Source organism: Oncorhynchus tshawytscha, linkage group LG05, assembly GCF_018296145.1.
Source record: "Oncorhynchus tshawytscha isolate Ot180627B linkage group LG05, Otsh_v2.0, whole genome shotgun sequence".
NCBI classification, from domain to species: Eukaryota; Metazoa; Chordata; class Actinopteri; order Salmoniformes; family Salmonidae; genus Oncorhynchus; species Oncorhynchus tshawytscha.
Window position 1 is genome coordinate 20,189,204 of NC_056433.1, and position 16,262 is coordinate 20,205,465.

The 16,262-nt window shown below is 41.8% G+C and overlaps 1 protein-coding gene across 13 annotated transcripts in view; it reads right to left on the reverse strand.

The window, feature by feature from the left end:
• LOC112250123 (protein 4.1-like) overlaps nucleotides 1–16,262 on the reverse strand; it is a 92,924-nt gene that overhangs the window by 38,567 nt on the left and 38,095 nt on the right. For all 13 annotated transcript variants that reach the window (XM_042321642.1, XM_042321643.1, XM_042321649.1 and 10 more), the window contains one exon: nucleotides 15,825–16,043. In XM_042321642.1, the coding sequence (XP_042177576.1) occupies nucleotides 15,825–16,043 (219 nt within the window). The remainder of the gene's footprint in view (nucleotides 1–15,824; nucleotides 16,044–16,262) is intronic.

The following is a 16,262-nucleotide window of genomic DNA, read 5'->3' on the forward strand; positions in this document are numbered from 1 at the left end:
CTTTGGAAACATAAAGTCATGCTTTGGCACATTACAGTAAATGAGTGGTCGAATTATGAATGCTAGCGAGTTGCCCTGAAAACACACTGAAAGTTCAATAATGCAGCGGTGCAGGAGATGATGCATAGAGTAACAGTGGCACAGCCAACAATACACCCAGTGAAGAGGACTAGCAGGCTAAGTGGAGATGGGTTAGTGCTGGGTGCATTACTGCAGCCTAATTGAAATTGGCAGGTTGGAACAAGCAAAAGGCCTGGGCTGTCTGCTAAGGATTTAACAGAGCACATGGTTAAGGGTAGGAAGCACTTTTTACTCACCAAAGTAACACAGTGAGGTGAATGACTTAGTAACGTAGTTGTAGTCACACTCGTTACCTATAATTAGTTATTTTGCATACATTGTTTTAGCAACGGTAATTTTTTAAATATATATATATATAATATTTGATAGTTACATATTGGGATATTATTTGACATTGCAATATTTATTTCAATGACTGATCAAAACTAATTTTCTCATTGCACTCTCGTCTCTGTGCAGCAGATAATAAACTGACTAGTGAGTAGGTACAAACAGCTAATACTGAGTCGGACCCCCCTTTGCCTCCTGAACCGCCAGAATTCTTCAATAAAGGTGTCGGAAACGTTTCACAGGGATGTTAGTCCATGCTGACGCAATGGCATCCCGCAGTAGCTGCTGAGGTACATTCCTGCTGCGAACAACCGTTCCATCTCATCCCAAAGATGCTCTATTGGGTTGAGGTCTGGGGACTGTGCAGGCCACTCAAGTAAACTGAACTCGCTGTCATTTTGCAGGTGATGATTTTCCACTCAATTGTCCAGTGTTGGTGATCGCGTTCCCACTGGAGCTGCTTCTTCTTGTTTTTAGCTGATAGTAGTGGAACACAGGTGGTCGTCTGCTGCAATAGCCTATTCGTAACAAGGTTCGACGAGTTCTGAGATGCTGTTCTGCACTCCACTGTTGTACTGCACCATTATTTGTGGCCCACCCGTTAGCTTGCACAATTCTTGCCGTTCACCTTCCAGCTCTCTCAATGAGCTGTTTACGCCCACAGGACTGCTGCTAACTAGACATTTTTTGGGTGTCGCACTATTTTTCAGTAAACGTGAAAAGCCCAGGAGGGTGGCCGTTTCTGAGATACTGGATCCAGCGCACTGGGCACCGACGGTCATACCACGCACAAAGACACTTAGAATGGGCAAAACCAATAACCTAACGTTCAATTGAACAGTAACGGAATGCCTCATTTCCTGCCTCTCACGGTCTGTAGGAGCAATCCATTTTTGTGAACGGGGTGGTGTACCTAATAAACTAGCTGGTGAGTGAATATTGTGAGCAATATGTTTGGAACATCGAATCGCAATACATTCGATGTTCTACTCAAGTAGGCCTACACAAATGACAGAGTTGGCCCAAAATCTAGGCCTCTTTAAACACTGGGAATCCACACTGGATTTTCTACTCATTTGGCTTTATGGGAGCATTCCTGATGGTCTGGATATTGTTTTGCAATCAGAGAAGGGACGGTTCCATCTCTGGAGAATTAGATACAGGGTGGGAGAGAGGAACAGTGTGGGGGAGAGACAGAGGGGAGTATGTGACGCAGTCTGTCCATGGCTGGAAGAACCCTGATATCCAGATGCAGTTTTATAATTTCCCATAGGCTTTTAGAGAATCAGCTGTAAAACACTCCACCTCTTTTTCTCCAACACGATGAGAATTAAATTCACACATTCAAACATCTAGAAAATCGTGGGGCAAGGAGAGAATGTGACAGACAATAACTCAAACACCCTTAAAAGCCTTTTTGTTTCTATCTGCAGAGAAGTGTGTTGTGTGATGGTGAGGCTGGTCTCTGGATCCCCAGAGCTCTTGGTTGTTACAGCAGATTAGACTCAAATGTATCCATCGGGACTGGAGCCCTAATGCTCGATGAGCTGGACGGCTAAATAATGCAGCAGGAGTCTAGCCAAGCAAAGCGCAGTGGAGGCAACAATGTACTGCACAGAGCCACACCACTGGCTGAAGAGGAGAGGACCGTGTTGCTGCACTCACTGACTGTGCCTCTCCGATGAGCCCCAGACACCATTACTGTTTGTTGACACAACATATTACGGTTTCATCACTTTTATATGGCAAGGCAGTCACAACGCAAGGGAAAATACTGTATGCGTGAGGACAAGGATATACTGTACCTTGAGTTGCAGGGCTTTGTCAGAGTGATTGAGAATCATGCGTTATGTAGTGTGGCAGTATCAGAGCACGGTGTTTCTATGATAGCTTATGCATTAGATTCCAGCTCTCTCGTTGGTACTACAGAGTGAGCGGAGATTCATTTATAGGCTAGTCCTCTTTAGATATGCATGAATATTATTTTCCAGTACACTGACATTACAGAAGAGGTTGATTGAAGGAAGATCAATAAAGTAGGAGACAGGAGAATGAAGGATAGGATAATCAGAGTCGTAGTCATTAACCTGTGGCCCAGTGGCACCTCATGCCCATCCCACCAGTGGATCCACCCTGAAGACCAGACCCCCAGAGGAGAGAGGAAAAGGAAAGAGCGGGAGGGAGGAGAAAGGGGGGGAGGGCACTGCAGAGGCTGCAGTCTCCTAGAGACACCTCAATGCCCCACTGAGTTCTAATGGGCTCGGTCTGCCTGGCCTGGGTGCTACACAGCCCAGCAGAGACAGGGAGGGCGGGTAGAGAGACCCGGAGAGCCTCAGAGTTCCAGCAGGTTCCATTCTGCACTGGTTTCAGTGTAACTTCTCAGGGTAGAGAGATTAGAGAGTACCTTGGAGTCAGCAAGAGAGTAAACTCAGGCTGTGCTATAGTGTTTTTAAGAGTTATATCACTCATTTTGCATTGACATTAGCTTGCAGTTGAGTGATGACTAAGGAACTAAACAACAACAATGAGAGAAGAGCAGCCTATAAATCATTTTTACAACGGGAGACTGTTGAGAATGTCTGAAGCGACCCTAGTGTTTTAACATGACACATGCAATTGTTTTTCACAGAGGGTTAGTGTTGGCGTTTGCTTTGCTTCTCCCAAAAATTAAGGTTAATCTCTGGAATGCTTTCTTGTCCTCGTTTATTTTCTAAACGCTCCCAGATAGATGTAATTCCTCCACTGCAGTCTCATTATAAATTTGCCACGGTCTTCTGGCTGAATACTCCCCAACAATGGCATGTACTGATGCCTCAGCTTTTCTGAAACTGCGAACAAAGCTGTCTCTGTTCAAACAGCACTGTGCAATTAGTGTTGGACCCCATTCACAAACCATACCTCCATCGCAAAACGCATGTTCAGCGGCCCTGGGATCCACCATTAACACTGTCGATCACACAGTTCAACCCTCTCTAGCCTCTGGGATATTAAAATGACTATCCTACACATGAATAACCAATGAGACAGTCAAAAGCAATAACATAACAGATCAGAGCCTGGTGAGGTAGACTTCCGCAACCAACTAGCTTTAACTTGTAATTATGAATAAAGCAGCTCCATCTATCCTACGGAGTGGATCATTGGATCACTGCCCTCTGTCACTTCTCCCTCTTCCTAGTCCTTTAGTCTTTTATATGTAGCGATAACTGGCTGACAGACTGGAGGATATGATGACTGGTTATGACTTTGCAGTCAGGGAGGGTTGGTTTGCCACATGTCTGCGGGGACAGCATATGCTATAGGTTTAGTTCTGTGGGGGGCTCAGAACCCCCCTCTAATCTGCCCCGCCCGTGGTTGGCTTCAGAGAACCAGACGAGCCCCCGCCATCCACCCTGCTTTTACCCCAGCCAGGACCTGGGGCTTGGGCAGGGGTGTCACCCGCCCCAATCCCTCCAACGTCCAGGTCGGATTAAGGGCCGGCCTTCTCAATCAGCTCATTGGCTGATCTTTTACCCACTTCCATCAGTACGAGCGCTTACCCCAGTAGTGCAAAACACAAGTGGTTCCCAAATTGCAAGATGTATGGAATTGCAAAAAAAATTGCTTTAAAACTGCAAAAATTGTCTTTGCACCTCCGACAAAACAAAGAGTTGCAGGACAAAAACCTGCAAAATGTTCTCTCCACCAACAAGAGGAGTGAACAGTTTGGGTCATGTACAATGCGCAAGAAGATGTGGGTCACACTCGCAAGATGTTCCCCAATGTTGGAACGGGGACCTGAGTGAAAAAGTTTGGGAACCTGCGCATTGCACCGCATTACTCCCACCCATACTCAGGCTTCATGTGCATCTGAGGACAAGAGAGAGAATCCAGCCCTCCACCAGACACAGGCCCAGTCCAATGATCTCCCAGCCCTAGACACACAACACTGGTCATTACACAGCCAAACCAGATGATAGCCCACATCATTAAAACCCATGGAAGAAGCCAAATGGAGCCAGACTTAAAAACGTGAGCTAAGGTCCAATGTAGTGAAAGCCAATTCACCTGTACAGTACCAGTCAAAAGTTGACACCTACTCATTCAAGGGTTTTTCTTTATTTTGTACTATTTTCTACATTGTAGAATAATAGTGAAGACATCAGAACTATGTAATAACACATACAGTTCAAGTCAGAAGTTCACATAGGTTAGTCATTAAACATTGTTTTCCCAACCACGCCAAAAATGTATTTTGGCAAGTTGGTTAGGATATCTACTTTGTGCATGACAAGTCATTTTCCCCAATTTTTTTTTACAGACATTAATTCACTGTATCACAATTCCAGTGGGTCAGAAGTTAACATTCACTAAGTTGACTGTGCCTTTAAACAGTGTGTAAAATTCCAGAAAAGGATGTCATGGCTTTAGAAGCTTCTGATAGGTTAATTGACATCATTTGAGTCAATTGGAGGTGTACCTGTGGATGTATTTCAAGGCCATCCTTCAAACTGTGCTTCGCTTGACATCATGGGAAAATCAAAAGAAAATCAGCCAAGACCTCAGGGGGAAAAAAATGTGGACCTCCACATGTCTGGTTCATCCTTGGGTGCAATTTCCAAACGCCTGAAGGTACCACGTTCATCTGTACAAACAATAGTACACAACTATAAACACCATGGGACCACGCAGCCGTCATACCGCTCAGGAAGGAGACGCGTTCTGTCTCCTAGAGATGAATGTACTTTAGTGCGAAAAGTGTAAATCAATCCCAGAACAACAGCAAAGGACCATGTGAAGATGCTGGAGGACACAGGTACAAAAGTATCTATATCCACAGTAAAACGAGTCCTATATCGACATAACCTGAAAGGCCGCTCAGCAAGGAAAAAGCCACTGCAACAAAACCGCCATAAAAAAGCCAGACTACGGTTTGCAATTGCACATGGGGACAAAGATCGTACTTTTTGGAGAAATGTCCTCTGGACTGATGAAACAAAAATAGACAAGTTTGACCATAAATGGCCATTGTTATGTTTGGAGGAAAAAGGGGAAGGCTTGCAAGCCGAAGAACACCGTCCCAACCGTGAAGCACGGGGGTGGCAGCACCACGTTGTGGGGGTGCTGTGCTGCAGGAGGGACTGGTGCACTTCACAAAATAGATAGCATCATGAGAACAGAAAATTAAGTGGATATATTGAAGCAACATCAAGACATCAGTCAGGAAGTTAAAGCTTGGTCGCAAATGGGTCTTCCAAATGGACTATGACCACAAGCATACTTCCAAAGTTGTGGAAAAATGGCTTAAGGACAACAAAGTCAAGGTATTGGAGTGACCATCAAAGCCCTGACCTCAATCCTATAGAAAACTTGTGGGCAGAACTGAAAAAGCATATGCGAGCAAGGAGGCCTACAAACCTGACCGTTACACCAGCTCTGTCAGGAGGAATGGGCCAAAATTCACCCAACTTATTGTGGGAAGCTTGTGGAAGGCTACCCAAAATGTTTGACCCAAGTTAAACAATTTAAAGTCGATGCTATCAAATACTAATTGAGTGTATGTAAACTTCTGACCCACTGCGAATGTGATGAAAGAAATAAAAGCTGAAATAAATCAATCACTCTATTATTCTGACATTTCACATTCTTAAAATAAAGTGGTGAACCTTACTGACCTAAGACAGGGAATTTTTACTAGGATTAAATGTCTGGAACTGTGAAAAACTGAGTTTAAATGTATTTGGCTAAGTAAACTTCTGACTTCACCTGTATGGACCACAAAAAATGTGTTAACCAAAACAAAATATGGTTTTGATTTTAGATTCTTCAAAGTAGCCACCCTTTGCTTTGACGACAGCTTTGCACTCACTCAACCAGCTTCAAGAGGAATGCCTGGATGTGTGTTTTGGATCATTGTCCTGTTGAGAAACAAATGACAGTGGGACGACGCGCAAACCAGCGCTGCAGAATGCTGTGGTGGCCATGCTGGTTAAGTGTGCCTTGAAATCTAAATAAAATCAGCCCGTGTCACCAGCAAAGCACCATCACATCACCTCCATGCTTCACGGTGGGAACCACGCATGCAGAGATCATCCGTTCACCTACTCTGTCTCACAAAGACATAGCGGTTGAAACCAAAAATTGGGACAGATTTCCACCGGTCTAATGACCATTGCTCATATTTCTTGGCTGACGCAAGTCTCTTCTTCTTATTGGTGTCCTTTAGTAGTGGTTTCTTTGCAGAAATTCAACCATGAAGGCTTTAGTCATGCAGTCTCCTTTGAACAGTTGATGTTGAGATGCGTCTGTTACTTGAAATCTGAAGCATTTATTTGGGCTGCAATTTCTGAGGCTGGTAACTCTAAATGAACTTATCCTCTGCACCAGAGGTAACTCTGGGTCTTCCTTTCCTGTTTGCACCTGCACTTGAAGAAACTTACACATTTCTTGGAATTTTCCAGATTAACTGACCTTCATGTCTTAAAGTATTGATGGACTGTCATTTGTCTTTGCTTGTTTGAGCTGTCACGTTGTAATAGACTTGTTTTTTTACCAAATAGGGCCATCTTCTGTATGCCACCCCTACCTTGTCACAACACAACTTACTGGCTCAAACGCAATAACAAATTCCACAAATAACTTAACAAGACATCTGTTATGTGACAACCTCATGAAGCTTGTTGAGAGAATGCCAAGAGTGTGCCAAGCTGTCAAGGGAAAGGGTGGCTACTTTGAATAATCTCAAATATAAATTTCATTTGTTGAACACTTTTTTGTTCACTACATGATTTCATGAGTGTTATTTCATAGTTTTGATGTCTTCACTATTGTTCTACAAATGTAGAAAATAGTAAAAATAAAGAAAACCCTTGAATGAGTAGGTGTCCAAACTTTTGACTGGTACTGTATACTGAAATTACAATAATGAGTAAAACCATCTGATATGTGGAGCTGGAGAAACAATACATGAGCTCAAACAGAGAGAGAGAGAAAAAAGATTGACTGATTTGAGATGCAGGCTAGAGTGGTATAGAATTCAGCCACAAACCTGTCCAATAATAACAGCTATACCATGCAGAGACGATGAGAGCCATTTAGTGAGCCAAGACTGAACACATCAAGGCAGCCAGCCTCTCTATCCTACCTCTTACAGGGCACACCATAATTTACTAAGCAACCATGCTTATGATTACCTGGCTCAAGACCAAAAATGAAATAACCATAATTTATAGCATTCCAGCGATGGGCCTAAATCAACAATAAATCCTTTAACCCAGCTGAGATTTAGACCTACCAAATACAGTATTAGCAACGTCACACTATTAGCAATGTTGTCATGGTCCCTGAGAGAAGCAGAGTCAGCAAAACGGTTAAATCTCATCTCCCTGATGTTCGTCTGTGTGCACTCCTCTCCCTGCTGTGTGTCCTAGATGGTCGGGTGATTCTCATGAAACCAGTTTTAAATGAAAACAGTTGCAAATTGAGTTAGAAAAACATGATGCATCTGCAACAATCAACTGTCATTCTGAAGACTAAGATGCCTAGTTTATGGCACAGTTATCTTTTAAATCAATGTTACATATTCACCCGAATTTTGTGCATTTTCAACCCAAATTCTCATTACCGAAATGTGTCCAGATTAAATTTGCAGGTAATTTTATACAATTTTACTTTAGTTTTTTCTAACTAATAAAACATGTTGCTGTTTGTCCAATAAATCATAAAAATAGTATACTGGTTGAAGTTTACAGCAAACTATTCTTTATTATGTAAAATATTGTCTGGACATGTTTCTCGTTACATTTAAGACTTTTTGAAGTTGCTGTAAACACTAATCGTTTATTTAAAAAAAATATTAAAAAATGACCCACGAAATGTAATTTCTTCACTTAAATGCCTTCTAAACGAGAATCTTATTTTCAAACGCCCCCTTTACAACGCTTCACCTTCTCATTAGCGAAATTACTAAAAAGCTCAAAATGGAGAAAAAAAAAAAAAAAAAAAAAACTCAGAACCATTACTTTAATGGAAAAAAATATTAAAAAATAATTTCTAAAAAGATTTTTAAAAAAGAGGCAAATTGGCACCCATAAACACCGATTTCCGATTGCTATGAAAACTTGAAAATCGGCCGTTCCGATTAATCGGTCAACCTCTAGTCACTATAGTACCTTGTTCGAATCCAGGCTGGATCACAACTGTCCGTGATTGGGAGTTCCATAGGGTGGCACACAATTGGCTCAGCGTACTTCTTAACTGGCTTGCCTAGATAAATAAAAAGGCATGAAAAGGGCGCGTCATTGCGTTCTCCTATTACTTCCAGATTGTGACAAGGACATTACCGAAACACACCTCATTACAGCAATTTTTAGGATGTTTTTGGTAATGTGAACCTTAATGTAATGATAATAAGCTCTTTCTAATGTAGTCAATAGGTGTGCTGTGCTGGTAGCTTTATTTACTAGGACCACTGCTCACACCTACTGTATAGATGTTTTGTAAAACAGTTATTTGATAAAGTAGGGGTTGTTAAGAAATATGGGTGTATAAACCATTTAATTTACTTAAAGCCACCATCTGGAGTTTGTGTTTAAGTAAACAACCCTGCCACTTAGAGGATGTGTACCTGTTTCAGCACTTACCTATACTGTAGTTTGAGAACCCAAGACAGTCGTGTCAATGTCCCCAAATATTTAGATACTCTATAGGCATATCATGTTATGCCATGTGCCCATAGGATACCATTCAATTTAGATAGATACTCTTAAAATACATTAGTGCTTACCCAAAAAAAATAAACATCCAAAAGTCCAATTCAAGGTAGAAAGGAGGAATTGGAGAAGTCAACAACAGAAGCTGCAATGTATTTTTGCTCACTATAATCCATTATACAAGATGCGAGTAGGTGAATGACGTCTCGATGTCAAGCTGGCATCTTCCTGCTGTCGAGGAAGACATCAAAACAAATCAAATCTCATCTTTTTTTCCCCCAGAGTGCTCCAACTCCTTTCTACCTCCATTTAGTTCTTTGGTTGTTTTTATTGGTAAGCACTTCATGATTTTTGTCAAAGTTGTTGAGCACCCCACCATCCCTTTGATTGCTGAAGTGCAAAGGCCCACCAGAACGCACATCTAAAATACCTTAAAACCATACATAACCACTTCTTAACAAACTAAGTGGCTGTAAAGACATAAGATTTTTGGGGTTTTATATGCTTAAGTCCACTTTTGACATTGAAAATACATGCATGTAGTTAGTACTTATGCCAAAATAAGGGGTGATTTCTCAACTCTCTCAACCAGCTTCATGAGGTAGTCACCTGGAATGCATTTCAATTAACAGGTATGCCTTGTTAACCTCTCTAGGCTATGTGGGACTTTAGCGTCCCACCTGGCCAACATCCAGTGAGATTGCAGAGCGCCAAATACAGAAATACTCATTATAAAAATTCAGGAAAGATACAACTATTTTACATAGGTTTAAAGATTAACTTCTTGTGAATCCAACCACTGTAAGATTTAAAAAATGCTTTACGACGAAAGCATACCTTACAATTATTTGAGAACATGGCCCAGAAGACAAATCATTACAAACAGTAACCAGCCAAGCAGAAGAGTTACACAAGTCAGAAATGGAGAAAATGAATCACTTACCTTTGATCTTCATATGGCTGCACTCAAGACATTCATTTATTCAATAAATTTTCCTTTTGTTTTATAGTGTCTTTATATCTGAAAACCTCTTTGTTTGCATGTTTTCTTCAGTAATCACAGGCACAAATGCAGTCACAACAGGCAGACAAAAAATCCAAATTGTATCCGTAAAGTTCATAGAAACATGTCAAACGATGTTTATATTCAATCCTCAGGTTGTTTTTAGCCTAAATAATCGATAATATTTAAACCGGACAATAACGTAGTCAATATAAAAAGGTAAACAAGAAAGGCACTCTCGGTCGCGCGCATGAAAAAGCTCTGACACGGCAGGGTCCACTCATTTAGACTGCTCTTACTCCCTAATTTTTCAGAATACAAGCCTGAAACAATTTAAAGACTTGACATCGAGTGGAAGGCATAGGAACTGCAATTTTAGTCTTAAGTCAATGGATACTGTAATGGCATTGAATAGAAAACTACAAACAAACAATCCTACTTCCTGAATGGATTTCTCTCAGGTTTTTGCCTGCCAAATCAGTCCAATTATATGCATATCCTATCTTCTGGGCCTGAGTAGAAGGCAGTTAGTTTGGGCACACTTTTCATCCAGAATCCCAAAGCTGCCCGCTACCCTAGAGAAGTTAAGTGTCCAAAGAAGGGCTAGATGTATACAGAATGGTATCAGGGAATCACCCGCAGAAAGAGCGACATCATTGATATATACAGAGAAAAGAGTCGGCCCGAGAAATGAACCCTGTGGTACCCCCATAGACTGACAGAGGTCCGGACAAAGGCCCTCCGATTTGACACACTGGACTCTGTCTGCGAAGTAGTTGGTGAACCAGGCGAGGCAGTCATTTGAGAAACGAAGGCTATTGAGTCTTGCCAGGTCTGAGCCTTGGCCAGGTTGATGACGGCTGCACAGTACTGTCTTTTATTCATAGCTTAGGGGCACCCGTGACCAGCTCGGAAACCGGATTGCACAGCGGAGAAGGTACGGTGATAAGTCCATTAGATACCATCTGCAGAAATCGGCAATTAACTGCACCTCAGATTGTAGCCCAAATAAATGCTAGAGTTCAAGTAACACACATCAAAATCAACTGTTCAGAGGAGACTGTGTGAATTAGGCCTTCATGGTCAAATTGCTGTAAAGAAACCACTACTAAAAGGACACCAATAATAAGAAGAGACTTGCTTGGGCCAAGAAACGGATATTAGACTGGTTGATATCTGTCCTTTGGTCTGATAATTCCAAACAACATTTTTGGTTCCAACCGCCGTGTTTTTGTGAGACGCAGAGTAGGTGAATGGATGATCTCCACGTGTGGTTCCCACCATAAAGCATAGAGGTGGTGTGATGGTGCTTTGCTGGAGACAAGGATTTATTTAGAATTCAAGGCACACTTAACCAGCATTGCTACCACAGCATTCTGCTGCAATAAACCAAGGAGGAGAGTGATGAGTCCTGCATCAGAAGACCTGGCCTCCACAATCACCTGACCTCAACCCAAATGAGATGGTTTGGGATGAGTTGGACTGCAGAGTAAAAGAAAAGCAGCCAACAAGTGCTCAGCATGTGCCAAGAGTGTGCAAAGCTGTTATCAAGGCAAAGGGTGGCTACTTTGAAGAATCTAAAATATATTTAGATTTTTTAAAGATTTTTTTGGTTACTGCATGATACCATGTGTTATTTAATAGTTTTGATGTATTCACTATTATTCCACAATGTAGAAAATTGTACAAATAAAGAAAATCGTTGAATGAGTAAGTGTCTCCAAACTTTTGACTGGTTGTGTATATAAAATAAAAACGTCACATTTACATAAGTATTTTGACCCTTTAAACAGTACTTTCTTGAAGCACCTTTGGCAGCATTGAGTGTTCTTGGGTATGACGCTACACGCTTGGCACACCTGTATTTGGGGAGTTTCTCACATTCTTCTCTGCAGATCCTCTCAAGCTCTGCCGGGTTGGATGGGGAACATTGCTGCACAGCTAGTTTTAAGTCTCTCCAGAGATGTTCAACCCGATCGAACATCTGGGCTCTGGCTGGGTCACACAAGGACATTGAGACTTGTCCCGAAGCCACTCCTGCGTTGAATTGGCTGTGTGCAACAGGTCATTGTCCTGTTGGAAGGTGAACCTTCACCCCAGTCTGTGGTCCTGAGCAAGTTTTTATCAAGGATCTCTGTACTTCGCTCCATTCATCGTTCCCTCGATCCTGACTAGTCTACCAGTCCCTGCTGCTTAAAAACACCCCCACAGCCTGATGCTGCCACCACCATGCTTTACCATAGGGATAGTGCCAGGTTTCCTTCAGATGTGATACTTGGCATTCAGGCTAAAGAGTCAAATATTGGTTTCATCAGACCAGAGAATCTTGTTTCTCATGGTCTGAGAGTCTTTCGGCAAACTCCAAGCGGGCTGTCATGTGCCTTTTACTGAGGAGTGGCTTCTGTCTGGCCACTACCATAAAGGCCTGATTGGTGGAGTGCTACAGAGATGGTTGTCCTTCTGGAAAGTCCTCCCATCTCCAAAGAGGAACTCTGGTCACTCTGACAGAGCTCCATCGGGTTCTTGGTCACCTCCCTGACGAAGGCCCTTCTCCCCAGACTGCTCAGTTTGGCCGGGTGACGAGCTCTAAGGAGAGTCTATTTTTTATTTAACCAATTCTCGAATAAGGCTGTAAAGTAACAAAATGTGGAAAAAGTCAAGGGTTCTAAATCCTTTCCGAAGGCACTGTGTGAGTGAGAGATATTTTTTTAATATATATATATATATATTTTTATATATATATATATATATAAATATATATTTTTGTTTGTTGTGAAATGCCAGTTTGGTGAGAATCATCCAGTCACCACCTGTCCTGTGTTTACAGAATGTCCTGTTGAGATCATCTGCAGAAGCAGCAGCACATAGCAGAGAAGCTATAAATAGTTCCAGGGTTCACCGGTAGCATGGGAGGAAATAACAATGGGCCTGACATGAAAACCTGGCAATCTATTCAACAGGATTATACGTTACGCTCTCCTCTTCCTGCACTAAACAACATTATCGTAATGAGGCTCATCGAATAAGGAGGCTACAGTCAGTGCTGTGGACAACTCCAATACATCCAGGGGATGGGTGCACTGCACTGTTTTCTCCTGTGACAATACTAAGTAAACATGACAATGGTTCTGAATCTTAGCGCAGAGATACAACTCAGCCAGGGGTGTCAACCTCATTCCATGGAGGGCCTAGTGTCTGCTGGTTTTAGGTTTTTCCCTTTCAATTAAGACCTAGACCAGTGGTTTTATATTTTATTTCACAGTTCCTCTGTGGTTCACAAATGGTGGGGCACGCCCCGAGAAACTCAGTCCGGCTTTCAACTTACTCTTGAAAGTTGTAATTGGGTAGTGCATCATCTGTTTTCCTCATCATGTTAGTCATTGTATACCTTAGAGCCATTTAGAACTTGTCAAATGTCCAAAATCAACTAGCACATGACAGCTAACATTTTTTAGCCCATATATTGTTTTAATGTTCCGAGTCACTCAAATTTCACGAGACATGGCAAAATATATATAATTGCAAGAAAATGTACTTTAAATCTGCTAAATGTTTTGTACCCCTTGAATTGTTTTTTCAGAAAATAAGCTTTAAAACGTGCAAAATTGTCTCTCCAACAATAAGGGTGTGAACAGTGTGTGTGATGAACAGTGCTTGTGCACATAGAAATAGATGTGTGTGTGTGTGTGTGTGTGTGTGTGGATGTTCTCCAATGCTGGAAGGGGAGCCTGAGTGAAAACGTTTGGGAACGCCTGACTTAAGACAACTAGATGAGAAGAGTTCCTTAATAATCAGTGGCCTTAATTCATCAATCAAGTACAAGGGAGGAGCGAAAACCCGCAGGCCCTCAGTGGAATGAGTTTGACATGTGAACTAGGCTATTAATCTGTCAGAACACAGGATTAAAAGGTAGGCTATTTTTTCCTCTGAAGGATAGAAAAAAGGCAATTACCACAAGCTTCAAAATAACCTTGGAACTCCTCACAATATACACTATAGTAAACACTTGAAACATCTGGTCTGACTTCTATCACCAATGTTCAACGATATATGTGACTCATTTCAGGAAACTAGGCATATGTCGCACGTCACTACTTCACAGGAGCAGCATTTGAACGTAAGCAGATTTTTTTTTAATCAATATGTTTTTGGGGCAGAAATGCCTTCTGGAACATTTGAACTTTCATGTGCCTTAAACTTGTATTACATCCATAAATACAAATAAAATTGGTAAATTACGATTCTAGTTGGTTTAGCCATGGAAAAAAAGCAGGAACCTTCCCACTAGCCATGACTGGCTGTGATAATGGCTGGACATGCCGAGAGATGAGTTTAGATTGGTCTGCCACGTAGCAAGCTTCTGTCTTTCACGTGAGCTGTTCAGTGTACATTGACAGTCCTTCCTACAACGCTGTTTTTGAAAGATATAACATTAGCCATCGAGAAGTACAAAAGTTTTGGTACTTTTCTCAACATTGATGCCCTGAATTTAGCAGGCGCCATCGACAGATCAGTAGGAAAAAGTGATGGGCTACTTTCTGCACACGCCACAGTCAGTGTGAACCGGAGTGACTTGACACAAAGCTGGGCAAACAAGATGTAGCTACAAACAAAACTGAGTTAAATGGTGACAGTCTGCCGTGATGCGTTGATCCATGTATACAGGTAAAAGTCTAGCTACATTTTCCAGATATAACGTTCTAATTTAGCCAGAATGTTGTTTTATTACAAGTTAAAGCGTACTGTTCGTTAGCTAGCAAACGTTAGCTTGCTGTCTCGCTAACTAATGTTACACGTATGATCGGCGTAGTAATATCATTCGAATCAGAAATCCATTTGCATTGCTAGTTATAGCCTAATGTTAGCTAGCTAACATTGAACCTAGTTTGTTAGCTTGCGCTACCTGCAGATTCATACTACAGCTATGACAATGTTTGTATTGGTAGTATGAGTTGGGGTTATTCTGGTTCATTGTTTAGTTAGCTAGCTACAAGTCCAAAGAAAAGACAATGGATTATTACAGGACCCATCAAAATAGCAGGTGTGTCTGGGGGTGATTACGGCCATCAATTGTATTTCATGAACATGTGTACTGTCTACTCTAGGCAATAGAGACCCATCCACTTAGCTAGATGAGGGGGTTATAGCATTTCCTTCACATGAGACCCATCAAGCATCATCTGGACATTCTGTTTTTGATATTGCAACTATGCAAGCACCATCACTGTACTGTTTACACCTTCTGTATCCTGTGCATGTGAGAATTTTTATTTTATATAGTGCGTTTACACCACATGGCCTCACATGTGAATCCATAGAGATGGGTGGGACTAAGTCTTAAGAGGGTGTGAACGATGCTGAATGGGTGTAGACAAAGAAGAGCTCTCCAGTAGGTACTAAAACATTAAAGGGCCATTTTCTCAAAAGTGGGGTTGCAAGTTTATCAACTTTCAAAGCAAAATTACTTTCCCACTGTTCCTCAACTGCAGTGTATGATATACCATTTTCTAGCTCTGAGTCTCTACTTTCATCCAATGTAAAAAAAAAAAATAAATAAGCATAATAATTTTTTTGCAACATAAGACCGAATCAAGGCGGTCGGTCACATATGATCTGAAGTGATCAGAAACTATTATATTTGGGGTCTCGTCCAGGATCTGGACTTTGATATAGTGTGTGTTACTTTGCTTAGAACAATGGGATAGACTTAAGACACTCACCTCCACCTCACAGGGGAACTGGCTTCCATCCAGCATGATCACATGACACATCACCATCTTCACCTTCTTGGTCAGTTTCAGAGGCGACTTGATAAAATAACGCCCTCCCTCGGGCTTCAAGCACTCTTCCTGGTCTTTCTTCTCTCCTCCTTCCTCTGTTTCTTTTTTCTCCTCCTCCGCTGCACTCTTCTCCTGAGATTTCTCTGATGCTTTCTCCTCCTTAGCAGGCAGGACACAAATCACCAAGAGGAGAATCAGAGACAGAACAACCCTTTAAAATCCATGCAGGCCATTTTGTCAACAGTGATTTGTCAAAGAGTAGCCTATTTCTGCTTAGTGCCATAGATTGTTGGCACGGCTCTGAGAACCAAGAGTGTAACTTTGATGGCAGTATACACTGCTTTTAACCAGCAGAACTCATGTTTTCCATTGGCCTGA